Below are 22,096 nucleotides of genomic sequence, written 5' to 3' on the forward strand. Positions count from 1 at the left end.
CAAACCACCCTTGCGTTGTGCATAAGCAAGTAACTTCTCTGACCCTCACTAGTAGGGAAAAGAGATGCAAAGTTGCAGTGAAAGCCAGTGTATTCCCACCTGACAACACGTTATTTCTTCACTTTGAGGATCACCTTATTGCAAGTAATTGTGCCTTACCTTTAGCAAGTTCAATATATACTTCCTGTTCAATGTATGAAAAACAAAGCATTTCCATAACTTACAGGCTCTTCTAGTTACTCCCTTACCCACTTCTGACTCAGTGAATTAAATTCATTCTGTTTCCAATACAAACATGCCAAGTCATTTCGTGCTTGCTGTGGCAAGCTGTCTGGGTAATGGGAATCAACCCCTGTGACAATAATCTCCATCTTATACCAGTTTCACAAGAGAGGAGGTGGAGGGCATAGCTGATCGTGAATTGTTCACCTTGTGTCCAGTCTCAGCTTTGCTTCCTGCTGTGTATACAACCGTGGAAAGAGCAGGCATGAGGAAGGCAGCTAAACCCAGCCCTTATCTCCTTTTAAGTAGATTTCACTTGCTCCCCTCAGGCATTTATCTGCTGCAACTGTGCAGTTGGGAACTCCGGTTGTGTATTCCTCAATAACCCATCTGCTTCTTGCTTGGAAATGGAAATGGACACAGCTTTATCATAAATTATGTGGGTATGTGGAAGATAACGGAAATCATTGCAGCAGCAGGCTGTACTCTTGCTTATCCCTGCATCCCATATAGAACTTTCCAACATACAACTTGCTTCTATTAGGTATCAAGGAGGTCCAGTAAGGTGGGCTACCAAGGTCTTAGATGCCTAGGACACTTGAAATAATGACTCTGTGTTTTCCGAAATAAGCCTTCTGCACAGGAGAACTGTGAGTGAAGAAGGTTGTCAGTCTCTTAGATGCTACATAGAAGCAGAGAGTGCAGTTGTCTTAAGTTCAGAAGCTGTATTCCAGTATTCATGTGCAGGGAAGTTGTCCCTTGCTCATGTTGCGAGTGAAACAAAACTTAGGGAGGTAGCCATGGGATTTCAAGGAACTGAGGCAGAGAGGGTCTTGCAGGAAAATGCCTAAGGGAGTAAAGCCAGTAGCATAGATTTATGCCTTGTTGATGGTGTAATTGCACAGAAAAAAATGGATCTCAAGAGAAACATAGGCTTGGCTGTGCTTGGTGCATGGTAAGAGAGGAGCTGCAGGAAGAGTAATTTCCCGTAATCGGAAACAACATATTTTTTTCCCAGTGCTCAAAACAGGAGACCAGACAAGTGCCGAGCTTGCAATTAGAGAGTCTGCATGGCTACCCAAAACAACAGGATTTTCACCAAGAATAGTCATGCAAGACAATTGTCAGCAAGTAATGAAAGTGGACATTGATGATCCAAAAGGAGCAGACATCTTGCCACTGTCCTTAGAGGTGTGTTTATTCTGATGTAAGGGTGTCACTGCTTCAGTTCTGCATCCTGCCCGTTCTGGTGCTGTGATTTGTGCTGCCTGCTGTTCACAACAGCAGATAACGTTCAGAGCTGGAGTCTGCAAAGTGCTGCCAATACTGGGCTGCATCATTGCAACTGCTAGGAATGTCTGATCTCAGGAGAGTTTCCTGCTTTCAGACACAAGAGGAAAATAAAGAGGTGACCTGACATAAATGAAGAGGGGGGGGGGGGTGGAACGGACAAACCGAAGAGAAAAAGAGAGAAAAGCAGCCTGTCTCTCTCAATATTTTCTTTTCTGTGAACATTGCTCCAAACAGCAAGAGAGGAAACAAATATACAGATTTGATTTCACGTATGAGAGACATGTAGTCACCACAGTGAAAATTGTCATTTAAGCAACCACTCTGTGAAAGTTTCAGTTTCCCTGAGGCCTGGATATTTGGGATTATGAGAAGTGTGGATTGAAATTTTTTACAGAACCCAGAGTGTTCTGCCAAAAGTTTGGTCTCTGAAATGTCAAGAGAAAAATGAGAGATCAGGAGCTCTTTTTCTTGGATTTTTTTTTTTTTCTTCACTTCCTGCCCTAAACATATCTGAGTTTTAAATACAGGGGGAATAATATATACCAACCAGGTAGAGTAGAGAAAATGGTCACTTGCTGAAGAAATAATGTAATTCTTTGATGACAGTTTTTTGTAACTGTTTTCCTTGCTTTGAAGCAGACTATAGTTCTCCTCCAGCTGTGCCATTTTTAGGTGTGTTTATTTTGCATTGTTCCAACAGGCAAACACTGTCACAACGTTTGCATTGTCACAGCCTCTGTGTCAAGCTGGACACTTGCTTGGCATGCAGGACGATTTTAATGGGAAAGCTGTGACACTACTGATGGTAGCCCCTCCAGTGATGTGCCACCCTTCTACTCAAGGTTCACATAACCTATGTTGGATTTTCTGTTGAGTTTGGGATGTTTGCTTTTATCCCAGCATGTTATTTTGGATACTTGTACCATGAGCCTTAGCCTGACATCAATTTTAGGCATGTATTTTCACAGTGAGGTCAATCAAATAGCGCTTAGCTTCTGTGCTGCTTCATGGTGTACTTTCTCCACAGGTCTGAGCTGGCTTTAAAGCAAAGAAATCAGATGATTCTGCCAGTGCAAGTAGATCAAAGGACTTTACCAGCTCTTTGCTGCCCAAGGATTGGTAGAGGTGTATGTTTCTCCACAGACAGTTATGGCTTGATGAGCTGAGTAATCTCTGTATCACTTCCCACACTCTGCAGGCAGATTTCTAAACAAGAACAAAAATTATTTTGTAATGGAAAAATTCTCTGACTACAGTATCACAGGGATTAGTTTTGGTATAACTTGTTTTCTTCAAGTTATACTTGCTTTGGGTTTGAGTTTTTTGTAATTGATGGCAGTGGTTTGTGGTTGCTGGAGTTGTTTTGACTGGAACAGGTTGAAAAGTGTGATACTAAACTCCAGGTTGTTTTGATCAATGTAACACACTACTCAGACAAAAAAGTCAGTAGTTGTTAAGAATTAACAATACAAGAAATACAAAAGCATACAAAAACTTAGCAGAAGACCTTAAAATCATATGTGGTTCAGGGGCTTCCTGAACCAGATGTATTTCAGCTTCTGTAGTAACTGTCCCCACAATATTCCTTCTCTTTGACTGTCCCCTGGCTCCCCTGGGACATCCATCTCATTCTAGAACCCACAGCATCCTGAGGCATGGATTTCCACAGCAGACCATTGCATTGGCTTCAAACTTGCCCCATCCCATTTCACCCAATGGCTCTTTTTTTCCTTCCTGTGGAAAACAGAGTGAGCAGAGATGCCCACTGGCTATTTCCATGATTTTACAGACCTATATTTGATCCTCCCAATGCCTCTTGGTCTTCCAAGAGGTTTTTACTGAGTATGTGATATATTTTGTTATTAGCAGTAAGAAGATGGCACTGACCAACTTTAGTGCTAAGAATTTCATCCTTTCCAAATCTAGTTTCTTGCAAATAAATTTATGGCTAACATGTTGTACATCCACGTATGAATGCCTGAATACAAATCTCATTTTCCCACAACATGAGTAACCTTCCTGTTTGATCTATGTTCTTTTTCCATCCTGTAGAACTGAGTGGAAAAAAAAATTATTTTAACTTTCCCATTTTCCTTGTAATTTGTTGAAGGGAGAGATGCAAAGGTTAAATCCTGCTTTGCTCATTAATATCTCAAATATTCACAGTGCCCTGAGACTACCTCCCAAATGGAACTCCTCTACTATTTTGGAAGGGTAACTATCTGTGTTTATCTGTATTCTTACAAAAGCAGCACAGATAGGTAGACAAAAAAGTCTTAGAAAGACAAAAAAGTTTTCCTGTAGACATGCCACAATCACAATAAAACTAGTTCTAGGAGTAAACTTTTTTGTTTAAAGCAAGCACTTTATTTTCTTGGTGCCAGGACCCTTAGAAATTTGTTGTTTAGCAGGAATACTTGGAAAGAAGTAGATTAACAAAGTAATGAGGAAGATTTATTGGCTTACACGTAAAAAGTGCCTTAACAAATGCTCAAGTTGAGCATGTGCTTCAAATCCCGTGTTTTCAGTAAAGTACTGAATTAGAGGACTGTTTAAGTGGAGGATGGCATGATGTCTAAAAACCTTGACACGATGGTTTTGGTAGGATTTTTGTCGTCCAGCCCAGTCTTCTACTGTTCCAAAACCTGCTTACATAAATCAGGTACGCATATAGCCCCAACATTTAGCAGGTTCAATATATACTTCCTGTACAATATATGAAAAACAAAGCATTTCCATAACTTCCAAGCTCTTCTAGTTACTCCCTTACCCACTTCTGACTCAGTGAATTAAGTTTATTCTGTTTCCAGTACAAACATGTGAAGTCATTGTGACTAGGATAAACCTAAATGGAATGTGATATAGTGACCTGAAGGCATAATGTCCTCATAGCTGATTCGCACGGTCTTTAAGAAAAAAAAAGAAAAAGAGTACTTTTGTTATCATTTTCCTCAGCCATAGGTTGTACAAAATCTGATGGTAAAGGCATACACACTTAGGCTGCCTGAATGCCAGTGAAATGGAAACGTGAGCAATATTCCAATTTAACTCCACAGAAATCCACTAGTTAGTAAGTAGTTCAAGTATTTGAGTGCCTGCTGTATTGTTGCCTACAGAGAAAATACACTTAAGTGCTTTCTCTTTCTCAAAAAGAAAAGGATCTTTTATAAGGCTTTCTTGTCGTATCCATTATACAGCATGACACAACCAGTCAAAGGATATATTGTGGTGGTTTCTATTACGTGTTTTAGTGACAGGGTTTTTGGGGATGGTAGAATATATGCATATATACATGTTTGTGTATATATATATATATGTATATATGTGTGTGTGTATGTGTGTGTGTGTGCATACAAACATATATAAACATATGTGTATATATATGTTGATGCACTTATCAATCTGTGAAAATGTATATCCCTTATGTTGGCCTATGGAGTGTCAAATGTAGAATGTTAATGCGTACATATATATGAAATCCAATATTTTTTCACCTGGCCAGCTTGACACAAACGGGCAGAATTATTCTTATTCTAAGAATATTAAGCCATTAACTGGAACAGCTTTTAGAACTACTTTATTCTGGTCCATGTCTGACCAGCTATTTGAAGACAGGACAAAAAACAATTCTGGTTTGTATACAGACTCCATGTATACTGTTAGTATCACAAATGCAAAACAAAGGCAAGAGATGTCCCTGAATAATATTGGGGGTTTAACCCTGTAATCATATAATACCCTTTCAAGAATGGAAAGGGCTAATGCACATTGGAGGATAGGAGTGATGATGCACAGATCATAGTTCTATATCAGAAGGATTTTTAAAGATGCACACAAATTCTGTATGCCTGTATGTGCGTAAATGAAAACTTCTGTGTGCAGAGACCAGTGAGACATCAAGATACGCACTGTTTGTGACATTTTAGTTACTGGAAATTTAGATTTTCTTACTCCATAACAACTTCAGCAGACCTGTTGGAACAGGAGGAGGGCCAACAGGATGATTAGAGAAATGGAGTACCTCTCCTAGGAAAAGACTGAGAGATTTGGGATTGCTCAGCTCGAAAAAGAGAAGGGGTAACCTGATTGTAGGGTACCTGAAGCGACTCTACAAGAAACACAGAGAGAGACTTTTGACAAGAGCATGTAGAGACAGGACAAGGGGGAATGGCTTCAAACTGAAAGAAAGTAGCTTTAGATTAGATGCTAGGAAGAAATTCTTTACTGTGGGGGTGGTGAGGTACTAGAACAGGTTGCCTGAAAGTTTTGGATGCCTTGGGAATGTTCAAGGTCAGGCTGAATGGGGCCCTGAACAACCTGTTCTGGTGAAAGGTGACCTTGCCCTTGGCAGGTTTGTTGGAACAAGATGGTCTTATAGGTCCCTTCCAACCCAGACCATTCAGTGATTCTAGGATTCTATTCTCTGAGGATATATTTGTTCAGCAGTAGTCTTACATATTGCAGATAATGGGGACTGTGTGTAAATGTAGATATACATGAATAATCAGCACATAAGAGTGTGCAAAACATTACAGAACTGCTTGACATATGCAACATTTAGCTACTTTGCTTCTTCTAGGTCCACTACTCCAGCCTTTCCATCACAATTTTTTTTTCTGACATCTAGCTCTTCAGCAGAAGTGGTTCAAGCAGTTTTCTACCTCCATGTTTTGTTTTGTTTTTAGTGAGCTTGACATTAACTAATATTTTTTTTTAATTTCCCGATCTTCCTTGTAAACTGTAAATGCAATATCTTCCACCCAAATTGTTTGATGATTAATTCTGCATAGGCAGAATCTTATCATATACTCTTAAGGACGAGGCATGAAAGTTTGAAATCCTTGGAAAGCAGAGAATTCCCAAAGCATCAGTAAGGCACCTAGAAATAGGTAAGAAAAACTATTTTGTGGATGTAAAGAATCCCCAAATATCTTCAAACCCAACCTTACAGCTACTGAAATATTTAAATAGCAGAAAAAATAAAAGAAAAAAAAAAAGTTTTGCAGATACAAAATAAAAACCATTGTTCCAGTAAAAACAGAGGCTGACTGCCTTCATTTATTACTCAGTATTTCTGTCTTGGCTACAAAATCTAAAATGAGAGGGAACCTGGTCCAGGATGGGGATGGATGGATGGATGGATGGATGGATGGATGGATGGATGGATGGATGGATGGATGGATGGATGGATGGATGAGGAGAAATGCTCCCAAGAAGGTGCAGAAGGCTGACAAAGGCAAACAGTTTACCTGCTTAAGAGGAAGGTGTTGTAGGGGGAAAAGCAGGTCATTCTCCTCTTGAAACACCTGAGAGAGTCTGCTGCCTGCTGAAGGGAGCAGCCTGGGCACAGGCGAGCATCAATGAACGGGGTTGTAACAACTCAGCTGTGGAAAGGACTGTGCTGTCCTTGGCACCACTTGGTCACTCCAGCTTCAGGGACCTGGTAAGGGCCAGCTGCTGACATATGCTGGTGACTTGAATGTTAAACACAGATAACTGGAAGTTACCAATCCCATTTACTTTGTATGTAAATCCTATGCAATCTCGCTGAAACATCTTCCCCGCATTGAGCCCAGGGAAAACCTTACCACCAACCCTGCTGGAGGAAAAAGAGGTCTGCAGTCTGCTCTCTTTCTCCCTGCTTTTGTGACACCTTGCCGTCACACGACGGCACCACACTATCCATGGGTTTGGTGCCAGCATCTCAAATGCAAAATCACATCTTTGTCCCTTTAACTTCTCTCTCAACTGTTATGCCTGTTTTCTCCCCTCCTCTGGGACTGTGCACTGTTGCTGCTCCGGCTGCTGGGAGCAACCGAGGAGAATTTCTCCTACTGGCAAGTAACCAGCCAGTCTGGGGCTGGCATCTTCCCAGGACAGTGCTGTTTGCATACCAGCAGGCAGAGGAGCAGGTGAAATGGGACTGGTGACATCTGTACAGATGTGTTTGACTGCTTACATGCTGTTACGAATCTGCTACCCTTAAAGCTTCCATTTCTCTGACAAGATCTCTCTCTCTCTCTCTCTCTCTCTCTCTCTCTCTCTCTCTCTCTTCCCCCATCTCTCCCCCTCTCTCTCTCTCTCTCTCTCTTTCTCTCAAAATTATTTTTCCAAGGAGAAAAGGAAAAGGCAGACAGAAATAGAAGGCAAGAGACAACAGCTTGAGGACCAGATACTTCAGCTGCAGCATTTCAAGGTAAGGGACTGATGCCAGAAATGATGGATTGACTAAATCTGTTCATTATTAGACATGCAGATCACACATCTGAAAGCTGGGAAAAGCCCACTCTGACATGAAGCAGCTTTCACTGCCGGAGCCTATCTCTTGCAGTGATCATGTCCTGCCTGCTTTTCATTCCATGTGTTTCATGCACAGGACCATATTTAAATGGTTTAGGAGCATGGAGCAGGAGGGTGTGAGTGCAGGAAGCAGAGCAGTGCTGTTATTATTAAATGCTGTTATTTATTATACATAATGATGAGACACCAATCGCTGTGGCATGGGTGTGCACTGCATGGCTTCAGCCTGCACTTTCTGCCTGCAGAGCTGCATTGGATTTCTCTGGTGCTGTCATTAGGTTTTGTGTGTGTGCATTGCAGGAGTGTTAGTTAGCATGCATCTGTGTATGTGTGTAAAGATTTTGTTGTAGAATGAAGTTATTAAGTGTGCATGGCATAATAAAATGGGCATGTATGTACATGCAGGGAAGGTGTTGATGCATATGTGTGTGCCTACATGGAGAAGCGCCTTGATATTTAACAGGGTGCCGAGCAATCCCAGTCCCTGTTGGTCTCCATGACAGCTGCAGATAGCATCATTTGAAAGCCATCCTTGCTGTTTCTGTTGCTTATTCCTCCTGTCAGGAGCATATTTGTGCATAGCAAAGATAAGAACAAAAACATAAATGTGATCTTTTTGTAGCTGATGAGAATTTGGGGGTCAGATCTTGCTATATTAATTCAGCTGGGGAGCCTGAGGAATTTCAGTGATTAAAATATCTGAGAAAGATTATTAGAACTGGACAGTTTATCCTCACAGCAAGTGAGCTGAGCTGTATTTTTAAAATGAAGATATTTAGGTTGCTTGCGGAATAAGTGTGTGTGTGTGTGTTTGTGTGTGTGTGTGTGTGTGTGTTTGAACAGTGCACCTGCATCAGGTGATGATGTGCAGAATATCTCTGTGCACCCACGCACTTGTAGACCACAATGCAAGTTATGCTATAGGCAGGATCTTTCTCCTGCCTCTCCAAGACCCTGCAGTCATGTTCTGCAAATTATTCCTCTTTTCCTAGTAAACACAATGCAGTTAAGTCCAAGTAATTGATATCAGCCTACACAAATGCCCCAATCAAGTTTACGACCAATCTGTGGATGTCAAACATTGGTGTTTCCAGTCAAATGCAATCCAGTAATTGCATTTATGTGGGGCAACAGAAATTGCCATTTTGTTCAGGCTTCCATTGAGTACAGGCAGGGGAGTATTTCTTTTGATAACTATAGGTGCTGCAGCGAAGCAGTAAGGTACTGTTCCAGCACCTTCATGATGCTTGTTTATTTCCTTTTTGCTACCACGCTGATGACTCCTTTTAGTATGTTTACTGTTTCCAAGCTAACTGCATTATGATTCTTCATGAAATTCTTTTAAGTAGAGCCTTTTGGATAGGTTGTTCTGTCAATTTTCTGCTTCATCTGTTTTACTTTGATATAGCTGTTGCTATGTTTTATCATCATCCATAGGAAAAGTAAAACCCCTTAAGGTGGTGCAGTGGGATCAGCCCCTCAGCTGGTGTAGACTGGCTATGCTATGTTGATTACCACTAGAGGAGGTTCAGTTTTGCTGCATGGATTTTTTCAGAGCACACATGAAAAATAGCTGTGTTCTTTTGTTTTTTAACCCACAGGCTGGAGTAAGAGCAGTAATCATGCAGGAAATTAATGGGAGATCAGGGCACAGAAATTTAATGGCAGAGACATTTAAAATGGCAGCTTTTTCAGCTAAAATCACAGCCAGATTTAAGGTCTGTAATGCTGTGTGCGAGGGTGAGCATCAGGATATGATAAAATCTTCACTACCTCTGTCATCACTTGTCACCAGAGGAAAACTGTGCTGCTTTTATAGGAGTGGTCATGGTGACTGCTGCTCTATGAGCTGCCTGTACCACCATGCAACTGTGTGCTGGGCGACCTGAATGAGGTGATAGCAGAGGTCTAAGTGAGGTTGCATATTTCATCCCCATTGCTGCTAGAATCTTCCTAAAATTAAAATAATAAACATGTTTAAAAATGAAGATAGAGGCAGTGGCTGGTACTGTTTCTGTTTCTCTTTGGAGACGGATGAAGAAAAGTGCATTTTTGTTTCATACATCATTCAGTGTTCTGGTTGCTTAGTGAAGTGCTGACCAACATTTTATTTCTCCTGCCAGTTTGATTTGCTCATTTGCAAAAATGTGCATCCCCCTGCCACCTCCCTAGTGCTTTCCCTCACCTCATCTTGCTTGTCCTCAGCCTCTCCAAGTCAGGGGCTCCAAGTCTGATATGAATAGAGTCCCTCAGTCTGATATGGCTCCCCAGTCTGACACACCAGACCAAAATAAGTGCATCTATTTTCCCTTGGAGTGCTAAGTAGAACATGATTCATATCCTGAATTATGTGGATTTTATCTAATTCTGTGCAAGGCATACATCCAGGTTAAAAGACCAGACTTTCCTGGGAAGCCCTTGCATTTACTCAAAATGCTGTGAGGCTGTTGATGTCCATATAGAGTGTAAGGATTTCATATCAGTGTTCATTAAAATCTGCTGTGAAGAAACCTTTGAAAATGAAATCTGGGTTAATCCTGTGTCTGCAGTATCTGGGCTGATCCCACAAGCATAACAGCTTGAATTCACACAAAGACATTCATGCCAGTATTCAATGGATTTGCTTCATTTTTGTGCAATGTCAGAGTAATTTTCTTTTTAAAATGCACTGTGTAAAATAGCATGTTTGGTTACCTAATAAAGGTTCTGGAAGCTACAGGGTTTCTGTTAATTTCAGAAAATTTTATTCACATTGGAAAAATATCTAATAGAAATAATTTATTGCAAATGTTTGTGCTGATTACCTGCAGTTTTCAAGTTGCTGATGCCAATTAGACCCCTGAAAAAAATTACTTTACTACCAGTTCATTCATTTTTTCCCTTTTCACACATCTGGCTGAAAATAAGGCAGCAGCAGGTGCTGTCCCACTGCTTTAGGCAGAGCAACCCTGCAAACACGAGATCTAGTGAAAGTCGGCATTGAATGTAAACAAGGGCTAGGCAACACATTTTACAAAGGCTCCTGAGTATGAGGCCAGTGCTGAGGACATCCGAACAAAGGTGTAGCTCAGCTATTAATGGTCTATGTGAGATTCAGAGTTAATCAAGTGAAACCTTTCAAATGTGAAAATCTGAAGCAGGAGAGACTCTAGGGAGATATAGGCTCTAAAAGCTGAATTCCCTTTTGCTGACAGTGAAACCATATCCTCTCTTCTATGAATCACTGCAAAGTAAGGACATTGGTGGGGACAGATTCTTTGTGTAGCATCTCAGGGACGTTGGGGCTCTCTTTTGAAGGCAGGAGGTGTATTTGACTACATTACAATCAGATGCCTTCATTGGAAAGGACCTACGTGTTGGAACAGGTATAAAGATGCTTTGAAGCCCCATTTTTTGAAGTTGAACATGCTCTTTTGCTCTAATAAGAGTCAATTTACAACAGCTCCCCTAACTTCATTCCAGTCCTAAATATGAAAATATGAAAATATGAAAATATGAAAATACGAAAATGTGAAAATATGAAAATATGAAAATATGAAAATATGAATATATGAATATATGAAAATATGAAACTAATAAAAATATTAAAATAATAAAATATTGAAATATTAAAATATTGAAATATTAAAATAATATTTTTTCTTCCATATAACACAAGACTGACAGAGAGATTTGTAATTTTGTTGTAATTTTTTAATGATAGATAGAGTTTAAACATCATGCCTCAGCAGCTCTTGGCCATACGCCTACGAAAGGGGCATCCTTGTCCATGGGAACTGGAGGTGTTACCAGCTTCTATCATTTAAAATTGGAGAAGTGGTCAAAATTCACCTTACATCAAACATACTTTGTGCAGTATCCATCAAAATTATTTGGTTTCTGGAGAAAGACTGAGATTTATTGTGATTGATTAGTTGTACTGGGGAATACAACCTACAAGCAACAATTCATTGTTTTAAGAACTTGTCCAGATAGGCAGCAATTGGGCAGACCTGTTTTAAAAGAGATTTACTATTTTGAATAAACTCCAGAATAGCAATATTTCTTCCGAAATCTGACTGCTTCTGTGGTTATTTGAAAAGAATTTCTGTTATTGTTCAATGTAGCTCTGTTTGGTGGCCAAGGGTAATAAAATAAACAGAATAAACAAAACCTCCTCATTGAATAAAGAAACTACTATGCTTTTACTTTAAGTATTACAATTACAATAAATCCATTTTCCACCGTTATATTAGTTATGGAGTGGTATAAATATTAGGGACCTCTTTCTTTTAACATCTGATTCTAAAGGACTGCAGTTCAGGAGCAAAATCTAAAGCATAATTACATCTTTACTCTCAAGAAAAGGAAAGCCTTTTCACATTCTTATAGAGATTTTGTTAGGGTATGATTTTAGCTGAAACTATCTTATCTATAAATAAATTTTAATTTTATAGTTCCAGTTATATCACTGTCCCAAATTTAATCTATTCTTAAAAGAATTGCTGTTGGAAAATATAAATAGATATGTCTGTCTCTTTCTCAATATATGTACAACATTGTGGGAAAAAAAAAGATAACTTTTGCAAATGAAGGAACTTTGTTATTTCTTTATAGTGAAACCCTTTATGATTTTCAAGTAAATTAATCCTTAAACCAAATGGCATCTCAGCCAAGCACACAAAAAATGTTTGATGGTGTCATACAGTCTCCATTCCCTACACAGTCAGTGCAATATTCTCCAAAACCTAGTTCAGAGATAAGGATGTCATATAGAGCAGTGTTAAATGCCTTGCACAAGCCCAGGATGATGACATCTGTTGCTCTTCCCTTATCCACCAATGATTTATGGCTTCATCATAGAAGGCCACCAAATCTGTCAGGTATGATTTGCCCTTAATGAGGCCATGTTAGCTGTCACAAATCATCTTATTTTTTATGTGGCTTCGCATAATTTCCAGAAGGATCCTGTTCCATGATCTTGCCAGGCACTGAGGTAGATGGGACTGATTGGCCTGTCATTGTACAGGCCTTCTTTTTTTTCCTTTTAAAAGGCAGAGGATATCTTCCCACTTTTCCAGTCACTGGCAACTACCAGTCTTCCATAATTTCTCAAGTAAAATTAATAACAACTTAGCCCCCTCTTCAACCAGCTCTCTCATTGGGTCCCGTGGACTTGTGCATCTTCAGATTCCTTAGATGGTCTTGAACTTGATGTTCTACTACAGAGAGTAGTTCTACATTCTCCCAGACCCTGCCTTTGCCTTCTGCATCTCAGGCAGTCTGTTTGGAGCACTTGCTGGTGAAGGCTGAGGCAAAATAATCATCAAGTACTTTAGCCTTCTTCATGTCCTAAGTAACCAGGTTTCCTTTTTCTTTCTGGAGAGACTGAATATTTTCCCTAATCTTGCGTTTATCACCAATATATCTCTACAAGCTTTTTTTGTCGCTTCTGATATCTCTGCCCGTATTTAAGCCCATCAGGGCTTTAGCTTTCCTGACTTGATCCCTGCCTGCTTGAACAATCCCTTTGTATTACTCACCTTGAGGAATTGCTTTCACTTGTCCTTGCTTTCACCCTCCACAGGCTTTCTTTTCATGTTTTACTTTGTCCAGGAGATCCCTGTTCATCCACACAGACCTCTCGGTATATTTGACAAACTTCCTCCTCATAGGGATAATCACTCCTGAGCTTGGAGAAGGTGATCCTTGAATACCAACCAGCTTTTCTGGGCACATCTTCCCTGCAGGGTTTTATTCTATGGTACTCAACCAAGCAGATCCCTGAGGACGCCAAAGTCTGCTCTCCTGAAGTCCAGGGTAGTGAGCTTTCTGTGCACCTTCCTTGCTGCCCTAAGGATCTGAAACTCCATTTCATGGTCCTTGCAGTCCAAGCTGCCATTGAGCTTCACATCTCCCACCAGCCCCTCCTTGCTGGCAAGCAGAAGATCCAGCGCACCAGCTATTCTCCTTGACTCCTCTATCACTTGAAGAAGGAAGTGATCATCAGTGCATTCCAGGAACCTCCTGGATTGGTTATGCCCTGCTGTTGTCCCTCCAAAAGGTGTAGGGGTTATTTAAGTCCCCCATGAAGAACAGGGCTTGTGAGCATAAATTCATTTTTAACTGTCTGTAAAAAGCCTCATCATCACTTCTGGGACTTGGAGAGGTTAAGAACTAATTCGGAGAGAAATTTCCAATTTGAGAGCACAGGGCACACAGGCCCCTTTTTGTCCCATTCTGTGTACTAGCACCTTTGGGCTGATGTCCACCTTATCCTGAGAAGTTTGTCTCCCACCAGGATTTAAACTGAGAATCAAGAGGCTCTCTTCCAGATCATAAAACTAAGTAACTATCCCCATTCAAAATCTTTCAGTAATAAGAAAATAGAATTTTAAAAAATAGAATCATTTATCCAGGCCAGCTACACAAATTGTTTACCACAGAGAGATGAGAGCTTTAGTCCTTTAACTCATGTTCCTTATCTGCTTGCATGCCATTGAAACACTGATGTAATTATTCTGGTATGATCCCTCTATGAGTTATGCTTTTATTTAGGAGAAATATTATGTGTGAGTTGTGCTTCGAACTGGGGCAGAGTTCTCCTGAGATGATCATGTAAATAAACATACCATACAGGCAGGACTTCCTTGAAATGCATTGAAATTAACAGTCAGGTTTCAAGCTATAGCAAGGTCCTTTGAGCACCTCATGGCTACTCCAGCAGATTTGGTTTTAGCCAGCCTATGTTGATGTAGCTCTCTGCAACCTCAGCCCCTCCTGATGACCTGAAACATGTTCAAAAACAAATTTACATCACGTGAATCTATCTTTTTAAAATAATGAGTATAAGAAATTTTAAGACTAGAAAAGAAAGGAGTGTCTGAAACATAACTTTTCATTTTGCCTCTTTTGACTGATGTGTATATGTGTGAAGGAGTAATAAACTGAAGGCAAGGAGATACTAAATATAGAGGAAAAATATTATTTTGGGAGATAATAATGAAAAACAACTGTGGCTCTGTAGAAATGATAATTTGCAAAACTTATTTGTTTTGAGGGGAGAGGTTTGAAAATTTTTGAAATCTCAGATGGTTAGCTATTCTAAAAAGGTTTATCTTTTTAGTGATTTTTACTTCTCTCACAGCTACACTTTACTTCCTTTGTAAACATGGAGTGAGTATCCACAGGGAAAACCAAAGCATACCTAAATTTCTGGCACCAGGAGGCAAAACTGTGGTCCTTCTTTTCACGTGTGTATCTTTAAGAGGGTGTCTTATTCAGTCTTCAGCCCAACCACATGAAGGCCAGAAACTTCAGCTAGTTTGCCAGTGTTTTTTATTCTAGCTCCAAAATTCCCTGGGAATCAGATATGTTCTCATGGAGTTAAAAAGCAATTTATGTGCCAACAGGAGCACGTTTGTCCCATGCAAATCTTCATCCCAATATGCTTGGATTCTTGACAGGACAGAATCCTATGACACACCACCAGGACACTTGCTCCCAAGTTGGGTCATGTGGGACCTCATTGTATCATCCCCTTTTGCAAGCTGTGTCCCTGAGGGCGCCTGCTTGCTAGGGCAGCCAAGTCTCCTCATCCCTCCCCTCACCTCTGCTGCAGCCACTGGCACTTGTTTATAGTTTATTCTCATTATGGTGCTTAACCTTGCCACAAGTGAAATATTAAACAATTGAACAGAACCATCATTATCATCCTGCAATGAAAAAGTCTGAAATTTTACACAGAGTTCCTAAAGAGAGACACAGAAAAATAAACCCTAACTCTCCAACATAAAATACAACTCTTCAGAAGGGGTATCTTCCGGTTACTTCAAGCAGAACTTTCTGATAGACCGGATGTTTAGGAAATAAATGTAGAAAAGAAGCTGTGTTTGACTTAATTGTAATCTTGCGTTTCATCGCCATGTCATCTAAAGTCTTTAACAAACGTTAGAAACACTTACCTTGTATTAGGCCATACCTGTGATCTCGGTCAGTGAAACTGATCTGTACAGGCCAGCGCTCTGTAGCTGATGAATGATCTGAATGAGAGAGATACAAACTTTGTGTCTGCTCTTGTAGCGTCTTGATAATGTCTCTTGCTGTGGTGGGTTTCCTTTGAAGCTAAAAGAGTTTAGGTTTTAATTTGTTGTCTTCATCTGGAAACAACTGTCTACTTGATTGACAAAGTTAAATAAATGGGACCTGTACAATTTAAAAACAATATACTCAGAAAGTTTACACTGGTGATTTTGCTAATGAATGGGAAGAGGACATAAACTAGTTGTTGCCTATTTCCCCAAAAAATCATTCCTAATTGGGCCTCTGTCTGTACAGCTGCAGTTTCTGTTCCTTTGAGATTTTCAAACAGACAAAGCATGAGACTTTCATGAAGAAGCCATCTATAGCTGTCATCATACCCATCCCTCAGGTCATTTGCCATAGACATTCCTTCTCCTCGCATCTGCAGCTCCGGCTGCACGTGGCTCACACTGAGGACATACTTTGTCATGCAGGCACCCAGCTGAGAAGCAGCCCTTCCCAGAGTGAGCACAAATCATGCCAGCTATCTCAGTCTTCCTTTACCTGTTTCTGCAGTCATGTGGCACTGTGTTACATGTTCCTGACTGCTCTGTTGCTGCGTTGAATCTTTGCTTTGAGAAAAAGCAGTGGCTATGTAAATACTCAGAAGAGCTGAAGGGCATCCAAATGGACCTGCTAAAGCAAGAAAACAAGGGGGAAAGATAACCTCTGCAAAGTCTTTTGGCTGTCATGATTCCAGGTAGGGTTTATAATAGTGTACATTGTGTATTTTTATTTCTTTATTTACTTGCTTCTTTTATTATTTATTTTTTCATCTCTTCACATGTATCCCCCTTGTACCCACAGCCTGGTGCCTCACTAGTGCTGTATCAAAATTCTGTTACTCCAGGAGCTGTAGGGAAAGAGGAGACATGCTTTTTGGAGACAGGCAGAACACTGGTCCCTTTGGTGACCCAACTGCCCTCGGGATCCTGGCCTCAGTGGTCCACTGCAGTAAGGATTTTTATGAAAAGGAGAAACTCAGGCAAATTACCCATACCTGTGTGGCTGAGAAGAAACATAAGAAGAGGTTATTCCACAGTCTCCAATGCCTGGTCACAAAAGGTTGTCAATTACAGTGGACAGGTCTAAAAGTGATGGGAAAAGTTAAGTTAATGTGTTCTAATGTTCTGTGTCATTAATACACATTAACTGACTGCTGTACACCTTTGAAACTCTTGGACTAAATGTAACCTCCTTAAAAAATTTGAAGACATCACTTCCTTAAGATATTTCTAAGAAATGTTTTATTCATTTCCTGAACAAAGAATAACAGCAACAAACTGGCAACTCTACAGTATAATGTTTAATCTTCTTTATAAACATGCTGTTTGCTCTTGAGCTGGCTAAGCTTCACCAACTAGGACATTTTTTGGGAGCTTTTTGTTGCATCATACATATGAAAGCTATGACAATGTGATTCAAGTAAAAGACTACAATAAAGCTGCAAGTTTTTCAGCTTGGCTTAATTCTCTGGTCTGAGCAGTGCTTGAATCATATCCATCTATCATGCAGAAATGCTCCTTGGGCTAAAACAAACGTCTTAGATGGAAAGGCAACAAAAGGTTTTGCTATTATATAAAACCAGATCACTGCTTGTCCATTCCAGGGACAGTCATACCATACAAGGCCACATCCATCTTGAGCAGAGCAGAGTAGGAGCTCTTGTGTTTGCTGAGGACCACACGTCTCCTTTGATCTGCATGATTCTCACACAGTGAAAACCCACATAGGAAAACTCTGCATCACTCTGACCAGAGGCAGATTGTTTCATTTGCCTAATGGAAAATTAAATACTACAGCATCACTCAGGAATACATTCTGGGAAGCTGCTTATTTCCAGATGGACTTACCTATCATACAGCTCATGTCTATAGCCCCTCTCTGTATTTGCGTATTTATGCACAATGGTTAAGGACATCTAACATGAACATGCCTACTCACACTACAACCATGTGAATAGTATTTTTTTCCATTTTTTTGAAAGGCAAGGGAAGGCCTGCTGGCAAAGGAACAAGTCTTTCTAGAATCTCAGTACCTCATGTCCCAGTGACCTCTTTGCTAGTGCTGGCAACAATGCTGTGCATCAGAAGGCCAGACCCTGACATGCTGGGTGGCCTGTACTAGCTGGGTTAGAGCCAGGTGGATGCTTGAGAAGTGGCACAAAAATACAACAGCAAGAAATGCTGTGTTTGGAGAGAAAAAAGGGTAGACAGGACAAAGGGGCAATTCGAGAGCATTTTTGACAACAGCCATTCTTGCACTTGTGTCCCTTACAAACTCAATTTTATCAACCCAGGCAGCTGCTTGGGAGCATGCACAAACAGAACAGGCTTTGCTGCTCTGGGAGGCTTTCCCTCTTTGCAGCTGGTCCATTGGGTGATGGGGGGGCTCCAGGTAGCTGCCAAATAGCAAAGTCAGACTCATTGCTGCCTCCAGAACTCCAGATCTGCCTAAAAACCACGCCCTTTTTGTACCAAAGTAACTTTTTGCAATGCAGAGAACGAATCTGAAATGCAGCCAGGTACGCTAGCATCCCAGTGGGAGAGTTTGGGGGTAACATCTGATTCACAGATGTGGTGCACAAAAAATGTTCATTGCACTCTTTTAGTAGGCATGGACTGGTTATATGTAGATTTGAAGAACCAACCTTTTGTGTTCCATGACACAAATACTGAATGGATAGAGGGAGAAAATAATTTCATCTTAATAAATAACTTCATCTCTGAAATGGCAATGTCTCATAGTCTTCAAGCCTCAAAATGCAAAGACTTTTGGCAAAAAAACACTTCAATTTAACAAAGGTTTCAGTAAAAGTGACTTGATTTCAGTGGAATTATACCAGGGATCATTAGTGGCTGTTTTCTAGGGCACAGAAGACCAAAATTACCCGGAATAGTCCATATCCAGAAGTGTTTCACAAGAACAGGCACATTTTACTGGAGGAGGCTGTCTTGGGTCAACTTTTGACCTTTGTTTCTTCTCAGGATTATCATCTTCCTGAACTCTGGAGACAGAGGAGTGCTTCACTTCAGCAAGCACTGCTTTTAAGGAGAGATAGTACTGATTGCCCCCTAAAATTTGCAAGTACGAAAAACACACAAAGGTTTAAGGGACTACCTCAAAGGTAGCAGCACAGCAAGGACTGGGGCTTTTCTCTTGTCATAAAAAATCATAACAAGTCTGGCAAATGCATGTGGGCCTCAGGTTAAGACACTGTCACACTATATGTAGGACTGCAAATTATTATTCTTATGAAAAAAGTCTATGGAATTTGTTTCAAAATCAGCAAGACTCATGGTTAGAAATAATTGACTTTCACAAAGCAGGGAGTGTAGAGGTGGCATGGAATAGGAATAATGATTTATGAAAAGGATGCTAAAAATTTACTTGCTGTAATAAAATGTCCTCTGGTACTTAAACTTTTGATGCAACATTAAAGCAAAATGCAGCACTAACAGTAAAGGTTTTCTTTGCATATACAGTATTAATTCTACTGTGTGCATTTGAGAAGCTATGATTATTTCCTTGCTAGCACTAAATGTAAACAACTTAAAACCCTCAGGCTTCACTGTCCTAAAGCATGCAAGTGGAATAAATGTAAGCATGTAATAAATGTTAGCATGTAAGATTGCAGTGCACCACTTTTATGGCCATCACTGTGTCTGCTTGATTCAGACATTTGGCACAATTTCTTTCTGTCCTGTCCAACAGTTGTTCACTTATTTATGTCCTCACTATCGTCTGTTTATATAACCGTGACCTGGTTTTTTCAGTTTTTGCATGGTGCAGATGTCAGCTGGATTTTCTATGCTTGAACAAACTAAGCAAAGTGAAGCTGCAAGTTATTTCTACAATCCCAATTCTCAATTCTGTGCAGACAAGCAAAATCACCTCAGAGCAGTGGCAACCTAGAGAATCTCAAGCCCAGTGCCCTTTCTACTTCAGTAACAGAAAACCTTTCTAATGATGTGATCTAATTTCTGCTGAAGGATTTAGCCCTGAAGAAACTGTTCTCCTGCCGTAAATGAAGGAATGCTTATACCAGACAGTACATAGCATAGCTGCTGCTCTGTCAGTAAACGGGTTCCTTCTGAAAGTACTGCATATTCACAATATTCACATATTCCAGTATGGTAAGGAGCAGTACAAATACCCATATATTTACAGTAGCTACGTGGCCACTCTCAGAGCTCTTTATCATTTGGACAATGTCTAATAACACAGCACAACTGTAGTGCATAAAGGAGCTTTAAAATGCAGAGAAGAGTTAAAGCTCATAGCAGATAATGTAGGAGAATGCTGAATACTATCTTATCTTTTAATCACAGGCTGTTAAGCAAATGCACAATATTTTTGAACAGGGGTAGCTCATACATATACGTATTTTTGGGTTCTATCCTCCCGCAAACCTTATTTTAGCACACTTAGGAAACACCTCCTATTCTTCCTGGGGTAAGATTTTGCAAGATTTTTTTAAGAAGCATAACCCAAATTTCATAGCTATGGAGGACAGATGGCAGCAAACTCTCTTTTGTTTCCAGTCTGCATCTGGCTCTGTTTTGCATCTGTTTGGGTTGCTTTGGTGTGGGTTGTCTTATATCCAGGAGCTGTGCCTGAGTACCCAGCACAGCTCCACCACTGCCTCACTACCCACCCTTGGTTTCATCATATGTACCGAGGCCTTCCCCACGTGTTTGTGATGAAAATGCCTCCTTGGGAAATAATTGCTCAAAGCAGGTGAGAGATTTTTCCATCCCTGCTCACTCCTACACCAGGTGCCTGGATGGGGAGAAAATGCTTCCTGCACAACAGATGTGTGACCAGCATCCCCTGGTGTATGCCTGCCTGTAAGCCTATTGCATCTGCAGTGAGTGCATAAATACACACAACCTCAGCAGCTTGGCAAATAGACTCTCTGCAGTTTAAGAAATACATTTATAAATGTTTCCATTTCTTGCCCCTCTTGTCTGAATTCCTCAGCATAGTGTTTAACAAATGTCTTAATTTTCATCTTAAAAAGGAGGGAGCCAGAGACATCAAAGCTTTCAGTTTTCCTGTTTCAGATAAAATATGCTGACATTTCACCAAAGAGGGAGGATTTTTAGTAGATCATAGCATTCTTGTCTCTAAATATGTATTTTTAAAAGCCCATTGATGCTTTCCAGTTTCAAATGCATGCTATTAATAGGTTTAATAGAAAAAAAAAAGGTTTTAGGGGAAAAGAAACCATGTGATCTTGTAGCTTAAGTGTTTCATATAAGCAGAGATCAAAACAAAGGCTGTACAAAATACCTTAATTTTAGTGTACAGCAGTTGTACAGAAGGGACTGGCTTCTCCCTTTGTGAGCATCAGCATGGAGTCTCTGTAAAGGCACATTGAGAAAAGCTTCAATTTTATCTGTCCTCCTGAAGTAGGAGAAGAGTGACTGCTAATGTCTTCAGTGCCAGTGCTGTCCAAGCAGCACTTTGTCAAAGCCTTTATTTATTTATTTTTGCTGGAACCATATCTGAACCAGGTTTAAAGCAGCAAAGTCTGTCTTCATGTTTAGAATTTGACCTTTAGAAACTTAGGGGTTTTTTCCAAGTGAGTGTCATTCAAGATTTCGGATTCAAGACCACAGCTGAGTAAGATGCGTGCAACATAGTTCCTTGTGCAGCTGGTCCACATTTGAAAGATAAGGCAGCAATTTGCTAGAACAAAGTCAGCCCTCACTAGGCGTTGTGCTGGATCTAGCCCAGCAGGTGCCCAGTGAGCTGTGCTATTGAGACTTTAAAGGCCAAAGCACAGGTTGTTAAAAGTTTAGCCCCTCAAGACCTGTAAATCCATCTTTGTCTCACTTTGTTTCTTTGTACACATGATGACATGAGAGTCTTCTGCTGAGGGGACATTTCTGTACTATGGTGAGTCTGAATGAGGTGATGAAAATTCAGGCTGATAATCAGCTTGGCTGATCACAATAATTTCACTACCATTACATGAAGTGTGGCAGAAAGCACTAATAGATGGTAGTGCCAGGACAAGGAGCAGCAAACTGCAGAAACTGTGTCTGAAGATAGCCACTCATACTGTTTTGGCAACTAACAACTTGGAAGCCATGAGTAAAGCTGAGTTCGTCGAGATAAAGTATGTCACCAGCATCAGCAAGTCTAACTTTTAAACATGGCTGCATGAGACAAGAGCATGAGACCTTTTCTGTTATGCAGAAGTCCTAATTCA

The 22,096-nt window shown here is 40.4% G+C and overlaps 1 protein-coding gene across 7 annotated transcripts in view; it reads left to right on the plus strand.

The window, feature by feature from the left end:
- Positions 1-22,096, plus strand: part of PALM2AKAP2 (PALM2 and AKAP2 fusion) — a 272,907-nt gene that overhangs the window by 44,592 nt on the left and 206,219 nt on the right. For 5 of the 7 annotated variants that reach the window (XM_030257287.4, XM_030257288.4, XM_030257291.4 and 2 more), the window contains exons 1-2: positions 7,272-7,427; positions 7,631-7,711. Coding sequence is in view for 2 of the 7 variants with exons in the window: in XM_030257290.4 (XP_030113150.4) it covers positions 7,631-7,711 (81 nt within the window). In the remaining 5 variants the exon portion in view is untranslated. Of the gene's footprint in view, positions 1-7,271; positions 7,428-7,630; positions 7,712-22,096 lie in introns of those variants that run through there. The other 2 variants (XM_030257290.4, NM_001204209.1) reach the window with 1 other exon arrangement.

The sequence above is a fragment of the Taeniopygia guttata genome, chromosome Z (assembly GCF_048771995.1).
Source record: "Taeniopygia guttata chromosome Z, bTaeGut7.mat, whole genome shotgun sequence".
In the NCBI taxonomy this organism is placed as follows: domain Eukaryota; kingdom Metazoa; phylum Chordata; class Aves; order Passeriformes; family Estrildidae; genus Taeniopygia; species Taeniopygia guttata.